The 23,156-nt window shown below is 52.9% G+C and overlaps 12 protein-coding genes across 12 annotated transcripts; 3 read left to right on the forward strand and 9 right to left on the reverse strand.

Moving 5' to 3' along the window:
* Positions 1 to 188: 188 nt before the first annotated feature.
* Positions 189 to 553, reverse strand: J4E93_006941 (uncharacterized protein; the record flags this gene model as incomplete). The annotated part of the gene is made up of 2 exons (XM_049344851.1): positions 189 to 307; positions 367 to 553. 2 exons carry the CDS (start codon positions 551 to 553, stop codon positions 189 to 191), a joined length of 306 nt encoding a protein of 101 aa, XP_049197776.1.
* Positions 554 to 2,519: 1,966 nt separating this feature from the next.
* On the reverse strand, positions 2,520 to 4,050 carry J4E93_006942 (uncharacterized protein; the record flags this gene model as incomplete). The annotated part of the gene is made up of 2 exons (XM_049344852.1): positions 2,520 to 3,557; positions 3,607 to 4,050. 2 exons carry the CDS (start codon positions 4,048 to 4,050, stop codon positions 2,520 to 2,522), a joined length of 1,482 nt encoding a protein of 493 aa, XP_049197777.1.
* Positions 4,051 to 4,871: 821 nt separating this feature from the next.
* On the reverse strand, positions 4,872 to 6,386 carry J4E93_006943 (uncharacterized protein; the record flags this gene model as incomplete). The annotated part of the gene is made up of 1 exon (XM_049344853.1): positions 4,872 to 6,386. One exon carries the CDS (start codon positions 6,384 to 6,386, stop codon positions 4,872 to 4,874), a length of 1,515 nt encoding a protein of 504 aa, XP_049197778.1.
* Positions 6,387 to 8,526: 2,140 nt separating this feature from the next.
* On the forward strand, positions 8,527 to 9,781 carry J4E93_006944 (uncharacterized protein; the record flags this gene model as incomplete). Its single annotated transcript, XM_049344854.1, has 2 exons — positions 8,527 to 9,009; positions 9,074 to 9,781. The coding sequence occupies 2 exons, from the start codon at positions 8,527 to 8,529 to the stop codon at positions 9,779 to 9,781; spliced, it is 1,191 nt and encodes a 396-aa protein (XP_049197779.1).
* Positions 9,782 to 9,886: 105 nt separating this feature from the next.
* On the reverse strand, positions 9,887 to 10,465 carry J4E93_006945 (uncharacterized protein; the record flags this gene model as incomplete). The annotated part of the gene is made up of 2 exons (XM_049344855.1): positions 9,887 to 10,224; positions 10,417 to 10,465. The coding sequence occupies 2 exons, from the start codon at positions 10,463 to 10,465 to the stop codon at positions 9,887 to 9,889; spliced, it is 387 nt and encodes a 128-aa protein (XP_049197780.1).
* A 227-nt stretch (positions 10,466 to 10,692) lies between these two features.
* J4E93_006946 (uncharacterized protein) lies at positions 10,693 to 11,268 on the reverse strand (the record flags this gene model as incomplete). Its single annotated transcript, XM_049344856.1, has 3 exons — positions 10,693 to 10,952; positions 11,098 to 11,151; positions 11,217 to 11,268. The coding sequence occupies 3 exons, from the start codon at positions 11,266 to 11,268 to the stop codon at positions 10,693 to 10,695; spliced, it is 366 nt and encodes a 121-aa protein (XP_049197781.1).
* Positions 11,269 to 12,150: 882 nt separating this feature from the next.
* J4E93_006947 (uncharacterized protein) lies at positions 12,151 to 13,200 on the forward strand (the record flags this gene model as incomplete). The annotated part of the gene is made up of 3 exons (XM_049344857.1): positions 12,151 to 12,465; positions 12,517 to 12,729; positions 12,784 to 13,200. The coding sequence occupies 3 exons, from the start codon at positions 12,151 to 12,153 to the stop codon at positions 13,198 to 13,200; spliced, it is 945 nt and encodes a 314-aa protein (XP_049197782.1).
* A 226-nt stretch (positions 13,201 to 13,426) lies between these two features.
* On the reverse strand, positions 13,427 to 14,263 carry J4E93_006948 (uncharacterized protein; the record flags this gene model as incomplete). The annotated part of the gene is made up of 1 exon (XM_049344858.1): positions 13,427 to 14,263. The coding sequence occupies one exon, from the start codon at positions 14,261 to 14,263 to the stop codon at positions 13,427 to 13,429; it is 837 nt and encodes a 278-aa protein (XP_049197783.1).
* A 406-nt stretch (positions 14,264 to 14,669) lies between these two features.
* J4E93_006949 (uncharacterized protein) lies at positions 14,670 to 16,054 on the forward strand (the record flags this gene model as incomplete). The annotated part of the gene is made up of 2 exons (XM_049344859.1): positions 14,670 to 14,843; positions 14,891 to 16,054. The coding sequence occupies 2 exons, from the start codon at positions 14,670 to 14,672 to the stop codon at positions 16,052 to 16,054; spliced, it is 1,338 nt and encodes a 445-aa protein (XP_049197784.1).
* A 194-nt stretch (positions 16,055 to 16,248) lies between these two features.
* J4E93_006950 (uncharacterized protein) lies at positions 16,249 to 16,628 on the reverse strand (the record flags this gene model as incomplete). The annotated part of the gene is made up of 2 exons (XM_049344860.1): positions 16,249 to 16,280; positions 16,334 to 16,628. The coding sequence occupies 2 exons, from the start codon at positions 16,626 to 16,628 to the stop codon at positions 16,249 to 16,251; spliced, it is 327 nt and encodes a 108-aa protein (XP_049197785.1).
* A 777-nt stretch (positions 16,629 to 17,405) lies between these two features.
* On the reverse strand, positions 17,406 to 18,623 carry J4E93_006951 (uncharacterized protein; the record flags this gene model as incomplete). Its single annotated transcript, XM_049344861.1, has 2 exons — positions 17,406 to 18,112; positions 18,539 to 18,623. 2 exons carry the CDS (start codon positions 18,621 to 18,623, stop codon positions 17,406 to 17,408), a joined length of 792 nt encoding a protein of 263 aa, XP_049197786.1.
* Positions 18,624 to 21,284: 2,661 nt separating this feature from the next.
* J4E93_006952 (uncharacterized protein) lies at positions 21,285 to 23,090 on the reverse strand (the record flags this gene model as incomplete). Its single annotated transcript, XM_049344862.1, has 1 exon — positions 21,285 to 23,090. The coding sequence occupies one exon, from the start codon at positions 23,088 to 23,090 to the stop codon at positions 21,285 to 21,287; it is 1,806 nt and encodes a 601-aa protein (XP_049197787.1).
* Positions 23,091 to 23,156: the final 66 nt, after the last annotated feature.

Consider the following 23,156-nt stretch of genomic DNA (forward strand, 5'->3'; position numbering starts at 1 on the left):
TAAAGGAGTGGTAGGCAGCGACAACAAGAACGGTAAACCCCCTTATGCTACATCTCAGCGATGTCTCGACCGCCCATACACATACACATCCACATCTCCAGATGATTCACTGCTTCAGCAGCGAACCCAGCATGCCGAATTGCCCCTTAGTCATGGACGTATCCAATGTCTCTGAGGCTGTGAACAGCTTAAGCAGCAGTGCAAAGCAACCCATCAGCACCAAGCGGCACAATGCAGCACTGAGCCGTCGTGCCGTCCTCAGCGCAAGCAGCCTGGAAGTCCTCTGTTGTTTCGATACCGGCGCCAGCTGTTATACACATTAGCACTCATTCTCCTCACTTCAATGGACTGAATGTTCTAACGTACCGTTCGCGCAGTTCAAGTTGGCAACACCAAGAACATCAGTCTGGCAGCACAATGGCGTGGCGAGGCCACCGCAGATCTCGCTCTGGCGAGCCTGGACGGAAGTGGCAGGGTAGGGGAAACGCTTGGTGACTGCGGCGGCGGAGGTGAGGCTCAGGAGAGCGGTGAGGGTGAAGATGGTGAACTGCATTTTGGTGGTTTGGTGGGTTGGGTGGGTTGGTTTGGTTGCGAAAGTGTGGAGGTGTTGGAGATGATGAGATGAGAACTGTTGTGATGATGAGTCTGTTCTGGAGGGAGAAGCCTTGTGCTTATATATCCCTGGTGAACGAGATGGCGGAGATAATTCCTTTGCCTCTGATGCCAGTCTTTGCCTTGCCCCCTTGTGCTACACTGCCTACACTACTCTCGTACGATACTCGATCTTGCTCGATCACATCCCATCCTCCCACGTCCAAGACTTCGACACGTCGATCAATATCCCCAATCCCCTCCTCCCCATTTCCTTTTCGTCATCGAAATCCCACAGACTATCCAATGCTCGCCGACCACAATCGTCTCCCTCACTACAATTTCAAGATTACCGACTATCAGCCACCACAACGATCGACATGAGGCTTAGATACCCAGTGACGATCTCTGGCCGCCAAGTACGCCCAATCCACCTCCCCGTGCGCCACGTCGTCTACATGCAGATACGTCACGCCGTTTTAGGTTGTAGTTTCCCCTCTGTTTGGTCACCTACCCTGCGTTGCCGTGCAGAAAAGGCAACGACACATGTGGGGACCTGATGAACGGCAGGGTAGTGCTCTAGCGGTTACTGATTAGTGTTTTACTGGTAACAGGGAGCTAGGCATCAAGTGGTATGTAGATCTGATAAGCTCCTGCTTTGGACGTATGCCGAGCATAAGCAATGCTTGTGGGAGGATTTGGGCCGTCGGCGAGAACTACAAGAGTAATCTAGGTTCCTGGATATGTTTGGTAGTGATTAGGGGTAGTGTTATCGGAGGGTTGTTTGTTTGGTTCTGTTCCGCATGATCGCTGGAAAGAAAACTGTGCGGTGGAGTTGTAGGTACTAAAGGGTCTTGTGTGTGAGATTCGGTGGTTGAGGTCATGGCAGAGATGGCCAGGTGGTGATCTCCTTCGATACCTTCACAGTTTGAAACGGTACCTGCATACTCAGCCCCAGAAACACCCACAACCTGACAGACAGATTTGGCATGCCTGTCATCCACATTAGCCACGTTATCTCCCACATCTTCCAATCTCTGTGACAAGCGAGCAACGATCCACGATCCATTCACTTCGGCGATCCTCCCCGCTCACCAATACCAGCACTAACACTTTCAATCATTTCATCGACACCATCGATATCAATCCCAGAATTCCGTAACAACAATAACACCTCCACTCCTCCATCCGCCCTATCTCTCCATCCTCCCCGTACCCACCGTATCGCGTCACCAGCCCCCACACGCTACCACGGCTTGGCGCGGCTGCAGCGTCGATCATGACGGCAGATAGCTACAAGCCTTCCGCCCTGAGCCTATCTCGCTCGGGTGCCCGGGTGCAGTACGTACCGTATGCTACACTTATCTCTGAGATCCAGGGACCGAAAGAAGAAATTACTGTAGTCGCTATTCTGAGAACCGAGGGACGATCACCACCCACACGCACATGGAAGGGGATGTTGGCTCGGCAGCGTGTCAAATGGAACAAGGGATGGGGGACATCACGAGGGAAGTGAAGGAATGTGGAAATGTCGATTATCTCATCTTATCTCATCTCTTCATCTGCCCCAATAGAAAGATAAAAGAAGAAGAAAGCACACGGCCAGCATATACCCTCTTCTTCTTTTCTTCCATCTCTTACACACGATAATTACCATCTCTCTTTCTACATACATGTACATCTCTCTATCTCTCCCACATCATCAAATCGTCAAGGGAAATCGGGGTGGTGGGAATAACGAAAAAAGAACAACAACGGCGTATTTACAGGTAAACATCCTAGGGTATCAGGCGCCAAAACATCCCGCATCCGTAACAAAATCAAAGAAGCCAAATAGATCAAAAGAGCGCCAGATTGTGAGCCAATCCATAAACGTCGAAGCGAGTGGTGTGTATGTTTATCAATGTCGTCGTTTCCTTCCTCCAGTCTTATATGTCGTCCCATGGGAAGTCTTGCGGATCGATTCTTGTGCATGTCAAATAGGGCAGTCCGCCTTCTCGTAGGTCGAGCTCGAGGAAATTGCGCATCAGCGGCTTGACTGCATCTTTGGCCTTGACCTTGATTTCTTCAATCCTGCGTTCGAAGCGCTTCAAGTTGTCGCGGTTGTAGTGGTCGGGGTTCAGTCGCAGGAAGCGCTTGCATTCGTCGTGGTTGAGGTAACTTGAGCCGGCCTGGCCGAGCAGGCGGAATATGCGGCCGGTGTTGAAGACTGGTGGAGGTGGCAGCGGCGCACCATCTCGCGAGTTCTGGGGACGTGGCGATTTAAGGATCGGGGCTGGGGGTGGCGTCGTGTTTTCGGCGAGCCATTGTCGGAATAGCGAGACTGCTATCCAGTCCAGCCAGTTGCTCGATGGGCTGACACGCTCGCCGCGACTGGTTGTGAGGGATAAGCGGAAGAGCTTGACTTCGATCTTGGCCTTGAGTTCGTCCATCTCGTCGACTTTGTCCTCTATCAGTTCGATAACGGGCTCAGCGATCTGGCCGCGTAGCTGATTGATGCCTTGTGGCCATTGTCCGACAACGTGCACCATAGCTTCGGCAAAGATGGCTTTACTCCGTGCCATGTAGCCAAGTTTGAGGTAGCTGGGCGGGTATTTCGCGATCTGCTTCCATAACCGGCCTTGGAAGCGCAGCAGATGATGGTCGACGCGTGGTCCGATGACGCCAAGCGCGTCGTACATGTCGGCGAGCTGCAGGAGCGATTTGCACTCTACGTAGGCGTTTGCGATATTGAGAGAGTCGAGCGTGGGAGGGTAGTTGTAGAAGATGCGGAACAGGTTGTCATAGTCTCGGAAGGTGTCGTCGTCGGGGTCGGTCTCGGGGGTGGCTGTCGCGGGCACGTGGAGGGTGGAGAAGTTGGCCATGCTCCTGAAGAAGCCTGCCTGCGGTGCGGCAGGCTTGTTGCGCGCAGTAGGCGGTTGCACAGGTGGACTCGGATCACCGCCAAACATGGTCGGTTGGTTCTTCTGTGTTCTCGTTAGCATGGTCGAGGTCGCGGACGGTAAACAAACGCACCTTCTGCACGAGCATGGGCAGGTCGTCATCGCCGCTGCCCCAATCCATCTCGTACCTCCATTTCCGCTTCTGCTCGGGTCGTGATCCTGATGGTATCCTCGACAAGGCGGTGCCGTTGCTGGGCCCGGCGTTGGTCACGTCGCCAGCAGTCGCCCACTCATCGCTCGTGCCAGCCTCGAAGAAGCCCGAGCACTGCGTCAGAATCAACTTGTGCAGCAGATAACGCATTTCCTTCCGCCCATTGCTGATGACGATTTCGACGTCGCCGGTATGCGTGAACACGGGGAACTCATTTTGGGGTGCTAGCGACGAGCTACCCACATTGGAGCGGTGCTGGCGATGTCTGCGGACGGTGGATGCGCGCGACGAGTGCGACACAACCGACGAGGGACGCCGTATGGGCAGTGAGCGCTCTGCACTCGCCGAGTCTGGGTAGGAAACCATGCGCCGCGACGTTTGCTATCTCGCTGTCCAGGGTTGGTGTTGAGGTGCTCGGGGTGGCCGAAGGAGTGGTTTGCGACAATGATGCGTTCCAACAATATTGCGACGGGTCGTGGATGGCTGGAGGTGGGTGACACTGGTCGGGCGGGGCAGGCGTGGCGACAGCAACAAAGCTGCGTAGTGCGGTGGTTGCACGCAGCGGTGCAGCTCGCGGTGCAGGCAGGCTGGTGGTGGGCGGCCGGGTTGTTGATGCTGGCGAGCGCTGGAGGCTGGTGCGTAGGCCGTAGACGAGAATGGCCCGCTAACCACCCCACCTCGAATGCGATGGCGCCAAAGGTGGACCTTGGCCCAGAACCGGTTCAGCGCGACAGGGTAGACTCTGCTGCTTTGCGACGCATGTGCAGTGTTGAGAAATGTTTCAGGAGCCGTGCAGCACCAGACAGCAGTGGCTGTGGCGGCTGTTCACATGGCCGCTATCCAGTATGCACCTGGTCTCATGCACCCTGCCACTCAGCTCGAACAGGTTGGAGGCTGTGCGCCAATCGCCGGCCATAACCGGGCCAAGCGCAGTCAGCCTCGATGGCGGCCAGCTGGGATGTCGCGGCCAAAACAGGGGAGTGCAAGCATCTGACGGTCCGAAACTTTGAAAGTTGATGCAGGGGGCGACCAGCGTGGTTTTGTAGACGGATGTGGCCAAAGACGTATGCTTGCCTGCATGTTTCTTGTGTGGTGTCGCGCATCTAGTTGCGGCACCAGTAACACCCAACCACCTGACATCATAGTCTAGATACATGATACATATCATACAGTACTTCTTCACACCATCAGCGACGCTCCGCTTGTATCTTTTCTTGCCCACCCATGAACGGTCGCAGCACCTCTGGTATTGTTACCGTGCTGTCCTGTTCGTTCCAGTGGTTCTCCAAAATCGCCGCGAGCACTCTGGGCACAGCAAGTGCTGTTCCGTTGAGCGTGTACGGGAAATCCAGTTTGCCTCCCTTTACGCGCATGCGAGTCTGTAGTCGTCGGCTCTGGTAGTCGATGCACATGGAGGACGATGTCACCTCGCCCCATCCTTCGTCCTTCTCACGAGATGGGAAGAATGCTTCAATGTCGATTTTCCGCGTCGCGCTGGCACCGAGGTCGGTTGTGGGCATTTCCAGGATGCGGCAGTGCAGCCCGAGCGCTTCTAGTATCTCCTTTTGGATCGATAGCATCTCGTCAAAGATTGACTCTGAGCTCGGTGCCGTTGGAGCGGTAAAGTGATCTTCTCCCATGTTGTCGGGTGTTGTCCAGGCAAACATCTCGACCTTAGTGAACTCGTGAACACGGTACAAGCCTTTTGTGTCGGCTCCTCTTGCGCCAGCTTCAGCACGGTAGCACCTGCTCACGCCGACTGCCTTGAGTGGCAGATCCGCTTCTTCTAGAGTCTGATTGGCTTTCATACCAGCAAGCGGTATCTCTGCAGTTCCAGCAAGAGCGAGTTGCGGCTTCGCCTTGTCCTTCTCCGACTGCTCGATAGCATATATTTGTTGCTCTCCGTTTTGATCCCGCGGCTGAAATCCGCATGCAGATGCAATGTGCGAGTACACTAGGGACGGAGGTGCGACTGCTTTCCATCCTTTCCTCCTAGCAACACCTAGGGCGTACTGCACGAGTGCCTGTTCCAGCATTGCACCGTCTCCGACCAGAAAGTACCAGCCCCAGCCCGAAGTCTGTGCTGAGCCCGAGAAGTCAAGTATCCCCAATTCCTGCCCAATGTCGACGTGCGACTTGCGATCTTGCGATTTCAAGGGCTCGTTAATGTAGCCAAGTACATCTGCTTCGGTGCCGACGGGTGTGCGTGTGCTACTCAAGTTGGGCAGATCCTGCGCCAGGCCTTCTATCTCTTCTTGGATCTCGGATTCTTGTGCCTCAATAGAGCTCAACTCCGCCTTCAATGCCTTTGCATCGCTAATCAATCCCTCTCTCAAGGCCACTGGCTTGCCGTCGGCGTCCTTGGCGCGCGATGCTGTCCTAGCTAGAGTGGCTCGTATGCGATTGTTGCGTTCTCGTAGGTCGCGACTGCTTTGCTGTAGCGCGAGCCATTGCTCGTGCAGCTCTATGATTCGCCATGACGATTTGCTGTGTGCGGCATAGTTGCGGTCTACGCAGTTCTGCTCATATAGTCCTGGGTTCTGCCGGATGTGTTTGATGTCGATGGTGGGTTTCGGTGCGAATGCGGGTCGTGTGTATGCGCGGCGTGGTATCGAATTTGTTCGGCATGACGTTAAGTTGCTGCAGAATATTTGCCTCTGACATGTTGCATTGGCGCGGAAAGATGGTCGGACAGCTTTCATGGTTGTAACATGAGAACTGCAGTCGAATCTCTTGCTGTGTCCCGCTTTCGCGCCTTCCTAGCTTTTGAGCATCCTTGATCCCTGCACGCGGCCGTCGCGTAAGTCGCGTCACGAAACCTCCCCGCATTCTCTCACTCCGCCTCACAAGGGTGTACTATTCGTAGGATGTGTCTGTTGAGGATCAACCAGACGAGTATGATGGCAACTCTGTGCGGTAATTCAACAACTCCTGAGGACAGAATGTCTATTCGCCTGTCCTCCCACCTTGACCCGCTCACGACCACGGTTCCGCGGTGACCCTTCAAAGCCCCAGCGAGACACTCGCAAGTACTCGTCATACATCCTCATGTTCATGTTGGGTCAGGGCTTCAGCTACGAGTGCAAAAAGCCGCCTGAAAGACTCATGTGAATCATGAGTCCTCCTCGCCTCTCTCTCTCTCTTACAACTTATTCACCATGACTTCCAATCCCGACAAACGCCCATTTGACCCAGCATGCGACCCCCAGGCTGACGCGGAAAACTCCAACCTCTCCTTCGAAGATGGCTTCATTGCGGGAACTGAGAGAAGACGCAAAATAAGTACGAGTCGGGGCCAAGGACCGTCCGGGACTGTACCATTCCCGCGGCAAGACTTCATTCCATATCCATTACCAGGGTTGAAAGCACATGCCACGCAAACGCCAAACCTTCAGTACATGCCATTCTACTGTTGTCCCATCTGCAGAGGGAAGCGTGAGGCGCATGCCCACGTGCGTAAGCTTTTTCTAGTCGCCGAGCGACTTATGTGGGAGGAAGGACTGGTGTCGATGAGTGAGAAGCATCGCAACGCATACTTCAATAAGCAGGTCAACGACGAACTCGGCGTTCCAAATCCCACTGTCAGTTGTCAAGACTATTTCCCTGGTGGGAGGTATAGCCAGACCAATAGACACTATCCTTTCCACAACGAGCACGAGATGGGGTTCGCTTTTAACGTCATACACACACATGACAACTTGACAGAAGCTGTGTGGTCAATGTGGATCGGTACAAAGTTGGATACCGAAAAGAGGCTGGCGGAAGACAGAGCAGCAGGTACTCTTCTGTCCGGAGGGAATACAGGAGGATGGACAGGACCGACCAACATGGCACCACATGAGCATGCGTCTGCTCAGATGGACTATCTCTCCGGGCTACCCACGCCGCCAGTATCCTCCATGGAAGAGGCTAGACGTATGAATACCCTCTTCAACTCACCTGTAACGACCGCACAACAGAGCCAGTTCACCGCCCACCCAGCAAATTTACTCAGTCACAGCAATCGGATCATGAGCTATAGGAGCTTGCAAGATTTCTACTTCCTTCTCGACAGGATTGAGAGAACCTCGTACGTCGCAGAGATGTTCCTCGTTGCATACGCTGCGAGGTTGAGGGGGGACAAATGCTTGAACTGCTGGCACAATCAGAACGTCGGATTTGATGGGCTTTGAGCGCGGCGTCTTTATCATCATATTATTGCTTTGAAGATACCCACTACCACCTCCACAAAGAAAACTCTGGTCAGCTGCACTGCAGTCTACTTTATTTCAAAACCAAAGTTAGCCAAGTCAATGAAAACCTCCGAGCCATTTACTTCTAATAGGTGTTCAACTTCTTTCTTGTATGCGGTGATGCGGCGTCGGAAGAGGGTGAGATTTGTCACAGCATGACGCCTCTAGTGGCGGTGCACTGTACCTAAACACAGAAAACAGCATCCAACATGACGTGGTCCCGTGGCAGTGATTTAGCATTCCACAAAAATGACCCGGTGGACATGAAATCTGTCGTGTGCCTCTGGCGCAGGGCGATGGGTCCTCGGCTCGCTAATCGCATCTCGGCCTAGAACAAGGGACTGCACCGAGCTTGGTCGTCATCCGCACCTTTTGCCAGGCATCCTCGAGCGGCGTGCATCATTGTGCCGCCGCGGCCTTGGATCTTCGTATCTACCCGAGTATAAAAACGCTCTTGCTCTGCCTTCCTGCCGAACGCCCCTCCGCTGCTTCCCTGCCTAAGAAGGGACCATCGCTCCTGCTCGCGTGCAACCCTTACCGCCCTGACATCACTCTCGCACCTCCACCTCCACCTACCTCCGCGTCTACTGCACCCCACTCGACTGCCACGATGCACGACCCGTTCCCTTTCGCGCCGCCGGAGAGCCTAGTCAAATATATACAGCCCGTCGCCGACTTCCTCAATATGAAGTCGCTGCCGCTGCACTTCCACGAAGTCGCGGCAGCCTTCACCTTCTACCAGATCATCTTCAGCTACGGCGCCCCCGCCATCTCACGCTTCTTCTTCCCGCGGATATACGCCAACTTCACCGCGCGAACTAAGCTGAACTGGGATGTGCATATCGTGTCATTTGTGCAGAGCACGCTGGTCTGCGGTTTGGCGTTGTGGGTCATGTGGACGGACAAGGAGCTGAATCAGATGGACCCGACAGAGCGCGTGCATGGATATACTGGAGCGTCTGGCTTGGTTCAAGCTATGGCAGGAGGCTACTTCCTGTGGGACTTGGTCATCACGGTGCAGAATGTCAAGGCCTTCGGTACTGGCATGCTGTTCCATGCCATCTGTGCCCTCTGCGTATTCTCGCTGGGTTTCGTAAGTAGACCACGGTGCTTTCCAGAGCATATGGGAGCTATTCAGAGTACTGATCGTGTGACAGCGTCCCTTCGTGAACTACTACGCGTGCACATTTATCCTCTACGAACTCTCCTCGCCCTTCCTGAACATCCACTGGTTCTGCGATAAGCTCAACATGACCGGCACCACCATCCAGCTCGTCAACGGCATAATCCTGCTATGTACCTTCTTCTCCTGTCGCATCGTGTGGGGATCCTACAACTCCATCCGCGTCTTCACCGACGTCTACCACGCCTACGCCGCCGGCGCATACACGCACTCAGACCCAGACGTTGGAAAGCTATCGCAAAACACCACCCTCCATAACGCCGGCTTCAAACACGACATCCTCCGATTCGCCGAAGGCCAAACCGTTCCCCTCTGGCTCATAACTGCCTACCTCGCCTCTAACATCATCCTCAACGGCCTGAACTGGTTTTGGTTCGGCAAGATGATCGAAACGCTACGCAAACGCTTCGATCCTCCTTTCGGCACAAAGACACAAGGTCCCGAGATTAAGGAAACTACACTGGAAATACCGGATGATGAGAAGGTTCTCGTTGAGGGTATTCACGTCTCTACTCCTGGTGCGGTCGAGCGGGATGCCAAGGATTATATTGAAGTCACTGATCGGGCGGCTGTGTCGCTCGAGAAGAGCAGTGCGGGCACGCATTTGGAGGTTGGGCAGACTAAGGTTAGGAGTCGGAATGCGGGACAGAGAGGGGGATTGAGGGCTGCACAGGCGGCTTAGGGGGATGAAGATTAGGAATGAGATGGGTGGGTTTGGAGTGTAAGTAACATGTAAGGCACCATCTACCAAATCTACATATTACCAGATTTCTTTACAGCAAGGAAATTAGCTACTATCAGAGCTGTCATCATGTTCTTCACTCGCCTCCCCAACATCTGCCCATGCATCCTCCGGCATAACCTCTTTAATCTTGTCCATCAGCGCACATAAGCCGCTAATCTTTCTACCCTTCTCCGCATTCGCATAAATAGATCTGTCCTGCTCAAGGTGCCAACGTTCCTCAGCGCGCTCCAGCCGCTTCCGCGCTTCCACGACCAATTTCCTCTCAGTCTCGATCTCAGCCTCAACTCTTGCTCGCACAGTGAAATTGAGGCCTTGGGGTTCTGGTTGTTCTCCTAAAATCTTCATGCTGGCGCGGATCTGATTGTAGATAATCTTATTACCTACGTAAACGTTAGACTGTTCAGATGGTGTGAGACAATGGGAGGGAAGAGGGTACGCACATTCTCGTTGGTCTTCGCGTGATAGTTGAGGGAGTTTGGATAGAAACCATTCTGCTGTTTTGCCAAGGGTTATCAGCTAGAGGTCTTTCAAGCGACAGCTGCAGTTTTGCGATAGGGAGACGGGGTGCTTACTGGGTATCTCGAAAGTTTCGGGAAGGGTGTCTTGGGGGGCGTCGGACATTTTAGTGAGCTTTTCTGCTGATCAATTTCCTATGACAGACTGAGGAAAAGTGAACGCTAGTGTAGTAGGTGTGCAATAGCCAAGTCAGAGGAGAATTGCAGTTCTGAAATGTTGCGGGCGAGAGAGGGTAGCATTATTCATACATGTAATACTTGTGGTTTGCTATATAACCCGTCGATTGGTGACATGACTGGTAGGTCGACAAACCGCAAGCCCGCTGGATCCTCTCACTCTACGTTTTTCCGCCACAACGCTTGGTTAACCTTGCTCAGCAACTCCACCAAGCCTTCGTGCTTGGTATCATGTACTACCTTCTCGAGCTCGATCGATCGTCTCTCTTCCTCTAATTGCTCCTTCGCACGCTTTAGCTGCTCTTCCAAAGCTTCGACACGATCCTTTCCCTGTTTGATGTAATCGGCGGATTTGTCAGTGATTAGTTTTCTCTCGACAATGCTGTCTTGGATGTAGGAGCTCAGGGTGCGCTCATCTGTATGCGTATTAGAGGATTCGAGCTCCACTGGTAGCTATGATGTGGACCGTATGAGATGGTAAAGTAAAGCGATCAATAGCTAGATACGGGTAGGTAGAAGAATGAATAGGGTGAGAAAGAAGAAGGGGAGCTAGGCACGTACAGGCATTCAGATCTTTGAGAAACATGTTGGGGAGAGTGGAAGTGAACCATAAGCCTGTTGTTTTTTGTTCGTTAGTCTGCTGTTTTGTTCTCGGAAAAGGACGTTGCGGTAGCACTCACTGGATACGCTTGGACGAACGGGTCGGTTTAGGGGCTCTGCATCTGTGATCATGGTTGGCGCTTTTCGCAAGTCGTTGGCGCTTCTCGCATGCCGCATCTTAGATACAGAGGTCAGATGTGAGTTCATGACTGAGGGAGAGCTGACTGGCAGAAGAGTGATAGAGATTCTGAGCCAAGGAATATTGCACTGCCGGAATATATGTGATGGCACTGCTTGCTATCTACTACGTCGGTCAATCAAGACAAACGGTATGCAAACCTCACATTCATTGTACACTTGGAAAGCTTGTAGTAACCGCCATATCAACGTAGATGTACCTTGTACCAGCTCTGATGTATCCCTAGTTACTGCGCACATGGACAGCAAATAATTGACCCTCGAGAGCTGTGCAAAAAGACGTGGGATGGGCTGGTGAATCGAATGTAGCAAAAAAAGATTAATGTCAGAATCTAGAATCGAACTCGGCAACAAAAAGAACATTCTTGGTCGGTGCTATCAACACTGCGTATTGGGTATATCAAACCCGTCGTCATCTCTCAAGCTGCGATCTCATCGGAACTGCGTATTGGGTATCTCAAACCCGTCGTCATTCCCATTTGACCACCCGGAATGTTCTTTACGAAAAGTGATAACATTAGAGCCATTATATAGTCAATACAAATCGTCTGTGGGGGGCAACGGTGGATCAGTCGCTAGATCTATGAACCCTGAGCGTAGTGAAGGCAAGGCGGTGGAAGAGCGCTCGCGAGGCAGCAGTGACGCACTGTCGCACAATGCAAACGCTCACCTTCACTTTCGACCTGAAGAAACTTCTAGGGCGACGAGTCTCTCGTCGCTCATCCACCCGCTCTTTATCTCTCCTCACGATCTCGCGTCTCTTGACCCATCCATCTCCTTGCGCTGCCCTGAGTACACAACAACGTCAACGCTACCATGGCGCACAAAATAACTCTTCACTGCCCGTCCATCGACAAGACCAAGAGCGACTTCGTTCTTGGACCTTTCGATAAACATGACAAGGTCCTCCAGCAAGTACGCGCGGTCTTCAAGATCGACTTCGCCGCCGTCTACGACATCCGCGCTCAACCGATCGACGACATCTGCGCCTGCGAACCGGGACAGATTGTACAAGTCGCCGCGTCAAAGGACGAGATCATGAAGTACTACAAACCCAAGGTCTGCATCTTCTACGACGGTGAAGAAGACGTGTCCAATGAGTTGGTCGACGGTTACGGCTTGCCATGGAAGGTAAGTGATGTCTATTGAAGCGCATTCACCGAAACCTAACCAAACAAATAGGATCTCAACGACTATCAGAGGTGCTCGCACGTCATGAGCCTCGGCAAAGGCCCAGGAGGTTTCGTCTTGGACAACACCACCCGGATCACGCGCCCGTACGCCGACGTTCAAAAGGACCTGAAGGAAGTCGCCGGTGCTGCTCCGGACGATATGGAAAGCAAGCGCAACCTTGGGATTGCGATCTTTTTGAACTGGGCTTGGAAATGGGAGATGGTTAGTGAAATCCTTGTCCGAACTGAACTGAGACTCATACTGACTTATCTATAGCTCCTACCCGCTTCTATGAAGCCGGCCAAAGATACCGACATGTCGTCCAAGGTTCTCGGCCTCTTAGTCGTCCTTTCCTCTTTCACTCACGGTTCCGCGAGCCTAGTACGCGGCTATCTCGTCGAAACCGTCAAGGCCCGTGTCTCTGGCGCCGAAGATGACGAGACGAAAGACCCACTCCTCCGCGCTCAAGACGTCGTGCACGTGATCAGCACACTGTATGAGAAGGCGGGCAGCCTAGCTGCGAAGATCGCACTAGCCAAGGAGAAGGCGATGAAGGACAAGATGAAAGAGAAAGCGCGGAAGACGGCCTGGAAGGCGAAGCAGAAGACGGGAGGAAAGGTCAAAGAGCCATCTGACGTCGACGATCTTGCCGAGCAGCTGGGTGGCCCTCAGAACTACATCGATCTTACTTAGAAGGATCAGCGAGGTGGTGGACTAGCTAGATGCCTACGTACCTGATAGATAGCGAGAAATGAAGTATCCCAAAGCTGATGAAGGCATATCAGTGATCAATGGCAGCCAAGATTACGTCTACCGAAGTCTATGTAGACATTATAGTGAAGCATGCTAATAACGGTTGAATTTTCTCAATTCAATGTAGTCACATCAGCGTCTCGAACTTTCAGGACTCGTGAGTCGTCTAATACCGCAACCACTGAAAATCATCATGCGCAAGTACTAAGTTGTGTCCTTCTCCCCATATCTCTCCTTCCGTCGCAAACCGCAGAGAACCAATCTGTATCAGCGGAAACAGTCGGTCACAATTGTTTGCGTCAAATGCTTTGAAGTTATTCGACGTAATCTGGAGAGTGTTGCGCATAGTGTTGTGCAACTTGCGCGCTTCGGCTTGGTCGACACGAAGCCGCCGCGAAAGGGTGATTGGATTGTGGCCGTTACCCCCAAGCGCTACCACCTTCGTGGGTGTACGCAGGTTTAATATCATACGTTCGGTGTACAATACACTGAAATGAGGGTTGCCTTGGAATAAGAGATTCGCCAGCGTCTTCAGGAAGATAGCAATGTAATCGAAGAGCTGTTTGGCAAAACAAGTCGGCGAGTGCTCCAACAAATGAGCCAGCTCATGCTCATGAGGAACAAAAGATTCGCGCGGCCCGTCTCGGAGGGGCTCTCTCGTGCGCAAGTCGACGTTGATAAGAAGTTGGTTGATAGTAGGCGAAAGCGCCGCAAATTGGACCCAGCTCAACGAGAAGTACGGCCGGCCATGTGAGAAGGTAATGTCGAATTCGTAGTTTAGGCGTTTCGCAGCGACCAGGTGTTGGATTGCTTGCTTGAACTCTCCATGCGTCTGGCGACACACGCGCAGCAGTCCGCGATAACACCGAAGCGGTAAGTCGTTCCTCACGTAATGCTCTGACACCACCATAACCCCGCGGAAAGAACGACCCAGCTCTTCGTTGAGCAACACCTCGTAGACATGATTTCGGAGTTCAAGTGGAAGATCCAAAAAGCCGGGCATAATGTTGGTGACCAAAAGTGCGAATGCGCCTGTCGAAGATCAGGGTCCAGCGGCAGGCACACGGATGTTCGGAAGCGAGACCGAAGGATTATTGAGTATGGTTCAGGCCTGCACTCGCTGCTTGCGGGACCAGAGAATGGGGATGCGGGGGTGACGACTGGAAGCTGACGTGATCAAGGGAAGTTTGCGGAGAAGATTGAAGTGAGGTTCAGCCTTTTCGACGAGGTTCAGTGTTGTGAAACTGATCGGTCCGTGCTACCCACGTGATTGGATCTGGGCTCTGGGATTTGCGAGCGGGCAATGGCGGCGCGGCAACTGCATCGTCATCGCTAAAGTGGTGTCTTATCCAAGATGGCATTTCCAGCCGGCCTGACTGCTATGCACACACGGACAGCGCATCGCATAGATGGACGACTACGAACTGGATCGCGTCGCGTCGGATAATCCTGCTCTGACTGCGCCTGCGGCCCAGCGGGCTCCCATACGACGGCTGAAGTCTCAGGGCCCGACGTCGACGTCAGCTACTCAATCTACCGGTTCCAATACTACGGTCGCATCGGGGGATTTGACGAAATACGATGTACGTGTCAAATACATGGCTTGGAGATTTACTCTAAACAAACGTAGGTGGGCTGGCGCAGATTTGTGAGGAACTTTTCGCCGTCATGGTTCTCCGTGACCATGGGCACGGGAGTAGTATCTCTACTTCTCGCCGCTATACCGTTCAAAGCAGACTGGCTGTACTGGCTTGCGGTTATTTTCTTTGGACTCAACACTATCCTGTTCGCCTGCGCCTTCTCCGTCTCCGTCTTCCGATATGTGGTATACCCTGAAATATGGACCGTCATGATCGCGGACAGTGTCAACTCACTTTTCCTTGGAACCATTCCGATGGGATTCGCTACCCTCATCTCAGCTTGGTGCTCAATATGCATCCCATATTGGGGGCCCTGGGCCGTTACCTTTGCCTGGGTCTGCTGGATGATCGATTCCGTAGTCGCTGTCTCAGTCACGATATCGCTCACGATCCTACTGATCTCCGCCTCTGATCGTCAGGCTTTGGATCGCATTACAGCAGCTCAGCTATTACCTATCGCTGCATCCATTGTCGCGGCTGGTACCGGTGCCAGAGTCGCAGAGCATTTGACCAACCCGCAACATGCTCTCGGAACGATCCTTGCTTCGTACATTATGTGGGGTATGTCTACACCACTAGCGATGACGGTTCTAGTCATGTACTACACACGCCTGGCTTTGCACAAGCTACCACCACGAGAGATTGTTGTGTCATCCTTCTTGCCACTAGGTCCCTTAGGCATGGGCGGTTATTCCATAACCTATCTTGGTTTGGTTAGCAGACGGGTCTTTCCAGAGACGGATTTCTTCTCAGATATTCCCATGGCAGGCGACATCTTCTTCGTCTTCGGGGTCTTTCTGGCGCTCATCATGTGGGCGTTTGGGCTGACATGGCTCTGTTTCGCACTGGCATCCATCTACAAGTCTCGGCCTTTTCCGTTCAACATGGGCTGGTGGGGTTTCACGTTTCCCCTCGGAGTCATGGCGCTTAGTACGATGGAGCTTGGCAACATCTTTCCAAGTCTGTTCTTCAGAGTTCTAGGGACGATCTTCGCCGTAGCCGTCATTCTGCTGTGGTGCGTAGTAGCTGTTGGCACAGCGCGCGGTGCATGGAGCGGTCGTCTGTTCAATGCGCCGTGCCTCAAGAACTTACCGAAGAGAGATTCTACGGGGAAAGATGAAGCAGAGAAAGAGAAAGGGCTAGTGCAGACATGATCCTGGGTCACTATCATCGACACAAGAGGTGCGTGTATGAAAGAATATTTGAAATGTCATAAATTGCGTTGCGTCTGATCATAAGAGTATATATGTTGTGCAGCCCATTGGAGCGAAGCATCAAGCCTCTTGCTGTTCGTTATACAGCTACATGATCTCCATCACACGCCGATAGACTACCTCGAAGGACAGGTCTAGTTGCCAGCGCCTGCAGCATCGCATTGTTCTACCATATAATTAGCATCGTACCAAAAGACTAGCGATCATCATCAAACTCACGCTTCTGAGCCTGGCAATCCTGAGTGGAGAAGTCCCCCTGTCCACCATTGGCCAAGTTCGCGCAGCCGTTGAACTGCTGGTCGCAAGAGCGCTGTAGAGCACCCGAGAGGTTGACGAAAGTGTCACCCTTGACACTGAAGGGGCGGTTGGCGATGCCGGAGTCGAGGATGGGTGTAGCTGCGACACCACCGAGAGCGCCAGTGAAGGTCTGCGCGTTGTTCTGGCGAACATAGATGGCGCGTGCGTTGCTGAGAGCAGCGACGCTAAGAACAAGGAGGGTGCTGGTGAACTTCATGTTGACAAATTGAAGTATTTGGAATGAAAGTGCGTTAAAGCGATGGGTATCTTAATGTGGTATTGAATGAATGGGGCGACCGAGCGCTGAAGAAGTGAAGTGAAGAGAATGAAATGAAGTGAACGTGAGCTGAATGAGTGCTGGCTTGATGATGGACTTTTCCCAGCGCCGGCCTCTCCTACATATATGTTCGCACACCTACCCCCACGGCGCCTACATCCAGATCTACAGCGCTTCTTGCAAAATTACTAGGCGGAGTCGCAATGCCAGTGCCCGCCGGTGTTGGTGTTCCAAAGTGCTGCCTCAGGCACCTGAAACCCCGCAGGTTTTGGGGTCGACACACCAAATGCCTCATTATCTTCGAATCGGCTACGCGACCAAACAACTACACCATTCAAGCTACTGCTAAGAGTCGAAATGTTTATAGCGCAAGTTTGACAGGTGGTGACAGCTGCTTGCAGCCATGATCCTGGATTTCGCGAGCCGCGTGGGTATGGCGTCGTTTGTCTCGGTGTGATTCATGTGGTGATTATAGCCGCGGCGCGACAATATGTGATACGTTATAGTGTTCGAGAATGTTGTTGGACGAATCGAGGATTCTATGGTGAGTTGCATCGACGCATATGACATGGTATGTGGTGTGTCGCGAGATCTGACGCGCGACCTTCCGAGGCATGATCAGCCATGACTGCGATTGATGATATGTGATGTACATTATTGTTCTTCTATGGTTTTCAGATAGTGCCGGCGACGCCGCTTTTCTACGACTTTGTGGTCTCAGATGTATAATCGTTTCCTGTCCAGCTTTCCTACGTTCCTGTCGGCTCTTGCAAATGCGATCGCGCCCACGGCCTCATTCGGACAGACATCTCCTATGCGCACAGGGTAGTCGCGCATCAACGCTGTTCTCGCCAGTCCAGTCAAGGTAGTTCCTCCAGTAGGCGTAGGAACATAAGGGTTCAAAAGCGTCAGCGAAGATGCATAGCCGATGATATCCGGTGCGATTGTTATGTACTTAAGTACGAGTCCGGTGTAGGCGGCGGCAAGCAGTATGATTGAACAAACCAATAATGCTGCGAACCATCTCCAATCTGTTTTGTACATTGGCGTCGTATCCTGCGATACATTGGCTTCGGTCGCGACGAATGTAATATTGGCGTCTGCACGTTGTGCCTGGGTGAAGTTCATGGCACCGGTTTCCATCACGGATGCTGGTAAATTTCCGCCGATCGCTCTGCTGGCGTATGTGGATTGCCAGAATGTATTGTACAGGATAGTCAAACGGTCGCCGAAGACTTGCGGCGAAAGCTTGTAGAGTTCGGCATTTCCAAAGAATACGCCGGTGAAGTCGAGTGGGTCCTGCAGCCATTTCTCCATAGTCGTCGCGCCTCGAGCTATTGCAGCAGGCATATTGAAGTTGTCCACGCTCGTCATGGCGAGGAGTGCGGTAGCCATGAACTGCCTCCTTAGGGCGATATCGTAGCCTATTGGGTAGTCCTCGTCATACAAGTACATCTTCCTCATCTTGTAAGCGGCACACTCCGTCCCATTGCAGCGCACTCCGACTTCATATTTCTCGAACGAAAGCCCGCAATTGGCCACTGAGTACTTCTCTGTATCCAAATCGACGACAGATTCACTCCGAATTGGGCAGGGGTAACTGGCACAAACCGGGGGCGAACAGGACGTCTCGTTCTTTTTGCATGGCGGCGGTGCTGTATCGTTAACTACTTGGAGTTGCCACGTATATTTTGACACGAAATCTATGGGTTCTCTTCGCGATGCATTGTTGCTTGAACAGGTCACGTCGAATTGGCGAGCTTCAATGTTGAAAGAGCTAATGCCGACAGAGGGAGGTCCGGCTATCGGGATACCGATTAGGGAAGCGTATGTGACGTTGTCGGCTGTACCATTAGGCACAAACTTCCACTCGTCAGACGTACTGTTCTCGATAGTGCGGTAGAGCGGGAGTTTGACATTTCCCCATAGGTCCATGGGTGTAGTACGGTATCTGGTGCTGCTGAGTATAGATGTGAGAAATATCGGAGTGAAGGAGCTACGGCCCGTACCTACGAATAGTGTAAGTATAGAGCCAGTTTACGTCTGTAACGAGCTTGACATATATAAACTTACTGAGGGTACTAGCAGTCTCCATCAATGAATCCATAAACGTCGTCGGATGGAGGTAGCGCACTTGTTTGGTAAACTGGACGTTTCCAATCTCTTGGTCAAGAAGACGAAGTGCAGACTGCCCACCGACTGGCGATAGGAGCCAAATCAAGACGGATGCAACTCCAAGCATAGACCAAGATCTCAGACAAAATTGACGTTCGAGTGCGGAGAAGACGGATTGGCAACCAATCAGCTGTTCGAGACGGCCGAGGGTTGTGCCCCGTTGAGCAAGGAAGAGACCGACATGTCGGAAGAACCTTCCCATCAAGGCTGCGAAGATTAGAGGGAAGATTGTCGGCGAAAGGAGAAGTGTTTGTTCCAGTTTGGCACCGTAGTCTGACACTTCTTTTCCGTTCAATCGGGCAGCGATAAGGGCCAGGGCTGTAGCATGTCAGCAAGTGGTCAATGTAATCGTTAAAGCAGCTCAGTGTGGTCACGCTGAGATCGATCATACTCACCCAGGAACATGATAGGCGATGAAGCTAAAATCACATCGAAAACTAGGACCAGTGCTTTCCAGGGCGTAATCTTCCCAACTTTCCGTAAATCCGAAGGCCATTTCTGCGATACGCCCTTGGTATTATCAACACTGTATTCCGTATCGCTATCCTGGGGAACCTGCGGGGCGGTGTTGTACGCCCCGGAATCGTATTGAGTGTTCAGGCCGCCATCATACTCCACCGACACGTGTGGACCTTTTGCCTGGGGTCCAACGGGTTCATAAGCCATGGTACTTGAGAGTACAGGGAAGTATCGTCGCCAAAGTTGAAAAGCAGTAAAGAAGAACGAAACGGAGAAAGGAAAGGTTGGACAAGTACACAGGTACTAGGAAGGATTCTAAGGACAGAGCATGAGGAATGCTGCCTGCCACCTGCGTTTTTGGCCCCAATCACACACATGCGGCATGGTACCTTGCAGCGGGCACCGCCCCGCCTCGGAACGGGGGTTGAGTTCGATAGAACATGCGCGATAAGCGGCTGAGACTCTCGGTGAGGCTCTCGTTGAGGCTCCCAGACTGTAGGATCGTAGATAAGTTGACGCCGCATTGGGGCCATCATGTGTTGCGCGCGAAGTGGACGAGGCTGAGTGGTGGATCGGATTGTTTTTTGCCGCTAGGATGCTAGCGTGGTCCGAAAATAGGCTAATGCAAGGGTCATGATGTCTGCATTCTGTCAAACGCGACATGGAACACCGCCATGCATTCCCCACATCTCCAACACCATACCGCCACACGACAGCCTTGGACCCAAGTACGAGCAGACCGGACACCACGGTACCTGAATATTCTTATTTCCGAGTTGATCTAGCCCCTGCGATGTTGCCAACCTTGCGCGTTGGATAACCCGCGCAATGAGGATCACGGCATTTCTCTGGGCAACCGGGACCCATATCCCACGGCGCATGAGTAGAAGCACCGTCAGAGAAACTCTGGGTCTATCGGAGAAACAATGGCCAATCTTCCTGGTACAAATCTCGCTCAATCCGTTGTCGCGACGCGCTCATAGTGCTAACTTTCTCGCAGCGTGTCTCACTCGCGGTTTGCAAAGACTTCACACGCTCCACGTTGACCGAGCTCACTGCAAAAGAGAAGGAATATCTAATTCAAACGATCAGGGAGTCTGTAGTGAAGGAAGGGCTTCCGCCTGTAGACGATGAAGGGATCGAGTGGCGTGTATCAAAGGTTCTGCCAGAGCTGCGCCACTATCAGCGCTGTATGCATACTCGGTGCACATGACGCTTATCGATGCTAACCGATAACAGTCGCAGATCAGTACGAAGCCTGGGAGAAGGTAGCTCAGAGATCGTTCCCTTATGTAAGTACAACGTTATGCATTCGCTCGGTGACACGGAGCGTTGTCACATGTTCTAACCCACTTTCCAGAAAGTACTTAGAGAGGCGGTCAATGCGAACATGGAAAAGATTCCCAGAAAAGGACTCCGCTACTGGATGGACATTCCCGAAGATGTTCGAATGGAACTCGCAGAAGACGTCAACAGGCGGCTTGATGAAAGTGGCCTGCCTACGATGGACGAAGAGGCCGTGTTGTATCGACTCAGGAAACACGTGAACCATTGGATAAGGGACCACCATGTGTCGCAATGACGCGCCTCACTTCAATGTAAGCAAACTGCATCAAATTTCATCAAATCTGGTGGCGGCAAGAGCTTCACGATTGCGACGCCTGTTGCGAGAGCATTGGGGCAGAAGTAAATCTCATGTCTGGGATGGTCTTAGCTAATAGTGTGTATTTAGAACGAAGCCGCCAAGGCAGAACGATGACTAGCTTCAAGCGACTGCTGTTCCAATCGAGAGCAAGTTCACTTCATTCAGCCTGCCGCCTCACAGTCCAAAGTCACACTGTCCTCGCTCGAAGCATCTGTTCCGAACGACCAACCCAACTTCAGTCCTTCGCCCACTCGTACTGCAAGCCACTGGAGCCACATTCTAGGCAACCAGCGCATGGATGGTAGAGTCGTAGACTATTACCTCCTCCAAACAATGAGCTTGCCTGTGCCCCTGCCCACAGCGTCCAGCCATCCCTTGAACTGCGCAACGTCAACCCGGAAGCCCTCAACAAGCGGTATACTCCCAGCCTTCTCCATCTTGGCGACCGTCCTCTTCAACGTCAGCGCACACTCTTGCGGCTCAATGCTCGATGCATCCACCTGGGGCAGCTCCGAGCTGCTCGAGGCCGAACGGATCTCGCGGTGAAGATGCTTCTGGCCACGGCTTCCGCCCACGAGGTTCCCTAAGGAAACAAAGCGCTTCAGTGGCTCCTTAGAAGATGTCGGGGTCGTGGGCTGGTTGCCAGGAGCGAGAGCATCCCTCAATGGAAAGACGGTGTGTAGGCAACTCGACACGTTGGTGACGGCGGAGATGTGCCAAGCCAGCATGACATGCGGCGGCGCGATGTCTTCGGGCGATGCGAGATGTCCTTTGATCAGGACATACGCCCACCGTCCCTCTCCATAGTTGGCAAGATGCATCTGATCCTGGGATCTAGTCGCTTGTCCTCCCGGTTCACGGTACCCACGTCCGAGCTTCAGCTTCTTCTTGATTTCCTCGAGCTTTGTATGTTGTTGCTCTTCCTTCTCGAAAGCAGCGCGTTCCTCTTTGCCACGGAATACGTCGACTTCTGCGTAGGCAATTTCAGCCGCGTCACCTGGACCCAAGAACCGGATCTCCTTGTGTGGGACGACGCTGGTGTCGTAGAAGCCGACGGAGACGAGGTGGTTGTAGATCGGAGCGGTGACGGGGAAGGGAAATGATGCATGGGCTCGGAAGGCCTTGGGGTCTGGGAGGCGCCGGTAGAATGACTGTACTGTGAAGGACCAGTTCAGGAGGATGGTGAGGAGGGCCGGAGTATAGCCCGGGAAATCGATATCCCATGAAGATCCCTCAGGAAGGGTTGGTAGTCCGGTTGTACCGTCCACACGGGAACCTTTGGGTGCCGGGCCAGAGAGTTCATCACCGCCTGGAGGCGACATCCGCTTCTTAGCTGACGAAGGCTCTCCTCCTGATGGGGCGTGGATGGCGACGTTAGCTTGGACCGGTGCCATAGGCTGCTTACCCTTGGCTGTTGAAGGAGACATAGGCTCTTTACCTTTGCCTTTGCCCTTGCCTTCATCCCACGTCTCCGCCTCAACGTGCGGAGACGGAAACAGCGGCTTGTCCGGCACACGATCTTGCATACCTGCCGCCTGACTCAGCACGTTCAAGCCCATATTCTGCATCTTCTTATCCAACCCATACTCTTCCAATCCAGCAACGAACTCTTCCTCTAGACCCTCCGGCATGTCAGGCGGCATAACGAACGGCTCTGGCGGTGCTATGCCCAAGACACGGTGCAGCCTCTTCGCTGCATCAGTGGCTCGAGCGAGACCTAAAGCGCGAGTCGTATTGCTCTTTCGTGACTGCGAGGGACCAGGCTCGGGCTTGTTGTGAACGTCAGGCTCTGGAGATGTCCAATCATCGAAGCCAGATCGAGGTGCAGGTGGGTTCACAACTGGTGTCTGGGGACCTGTCTCGTTGCCCACTTTCTTTTTGTCAGTCGTGCTCAGTTGAGGTGTAAAGTTGCGCAATGCGAAGTTCAGGGATGAAGTAGTGTTAGGCGTGTCGAGCTCGGGGAGGTCAATGGGGGACTTGAGGTTAGTGGGTGCGGACGGCTGTGAGCTTTCTGCCTTACCCTCATCGTTGGCTTTGGGGCCTTCCTCGGTGGCATCTTTGCTGCTGCCTTTGTTCTTGTTTTTGCGGCGGTTCTTGCTGCGGTTTTTGTGGCCGCCAGCCATGGTGAAGGTGAGGGGGGTGGGATCGAGCAGCTTGCTAGCTAGAGTTATGTAGACGACCCCTTGGGG

The sequence above is a fragment of the Alternaria ventricosa genome (genome assembly GCF_023758065.1).
Source record: "Alternaria ventricosa strain BMP 2768 chromosome Unknown scaffold_12, whole genome shotgun sequence".
Taxonomy (NCBI): domain Eukaryota; kingdom Fungi; phylum Ascomycota; class Dothideomycetes; order Pleosporales; family Pleosporaceae; genus Alternaria; species Alternaria ventricosa.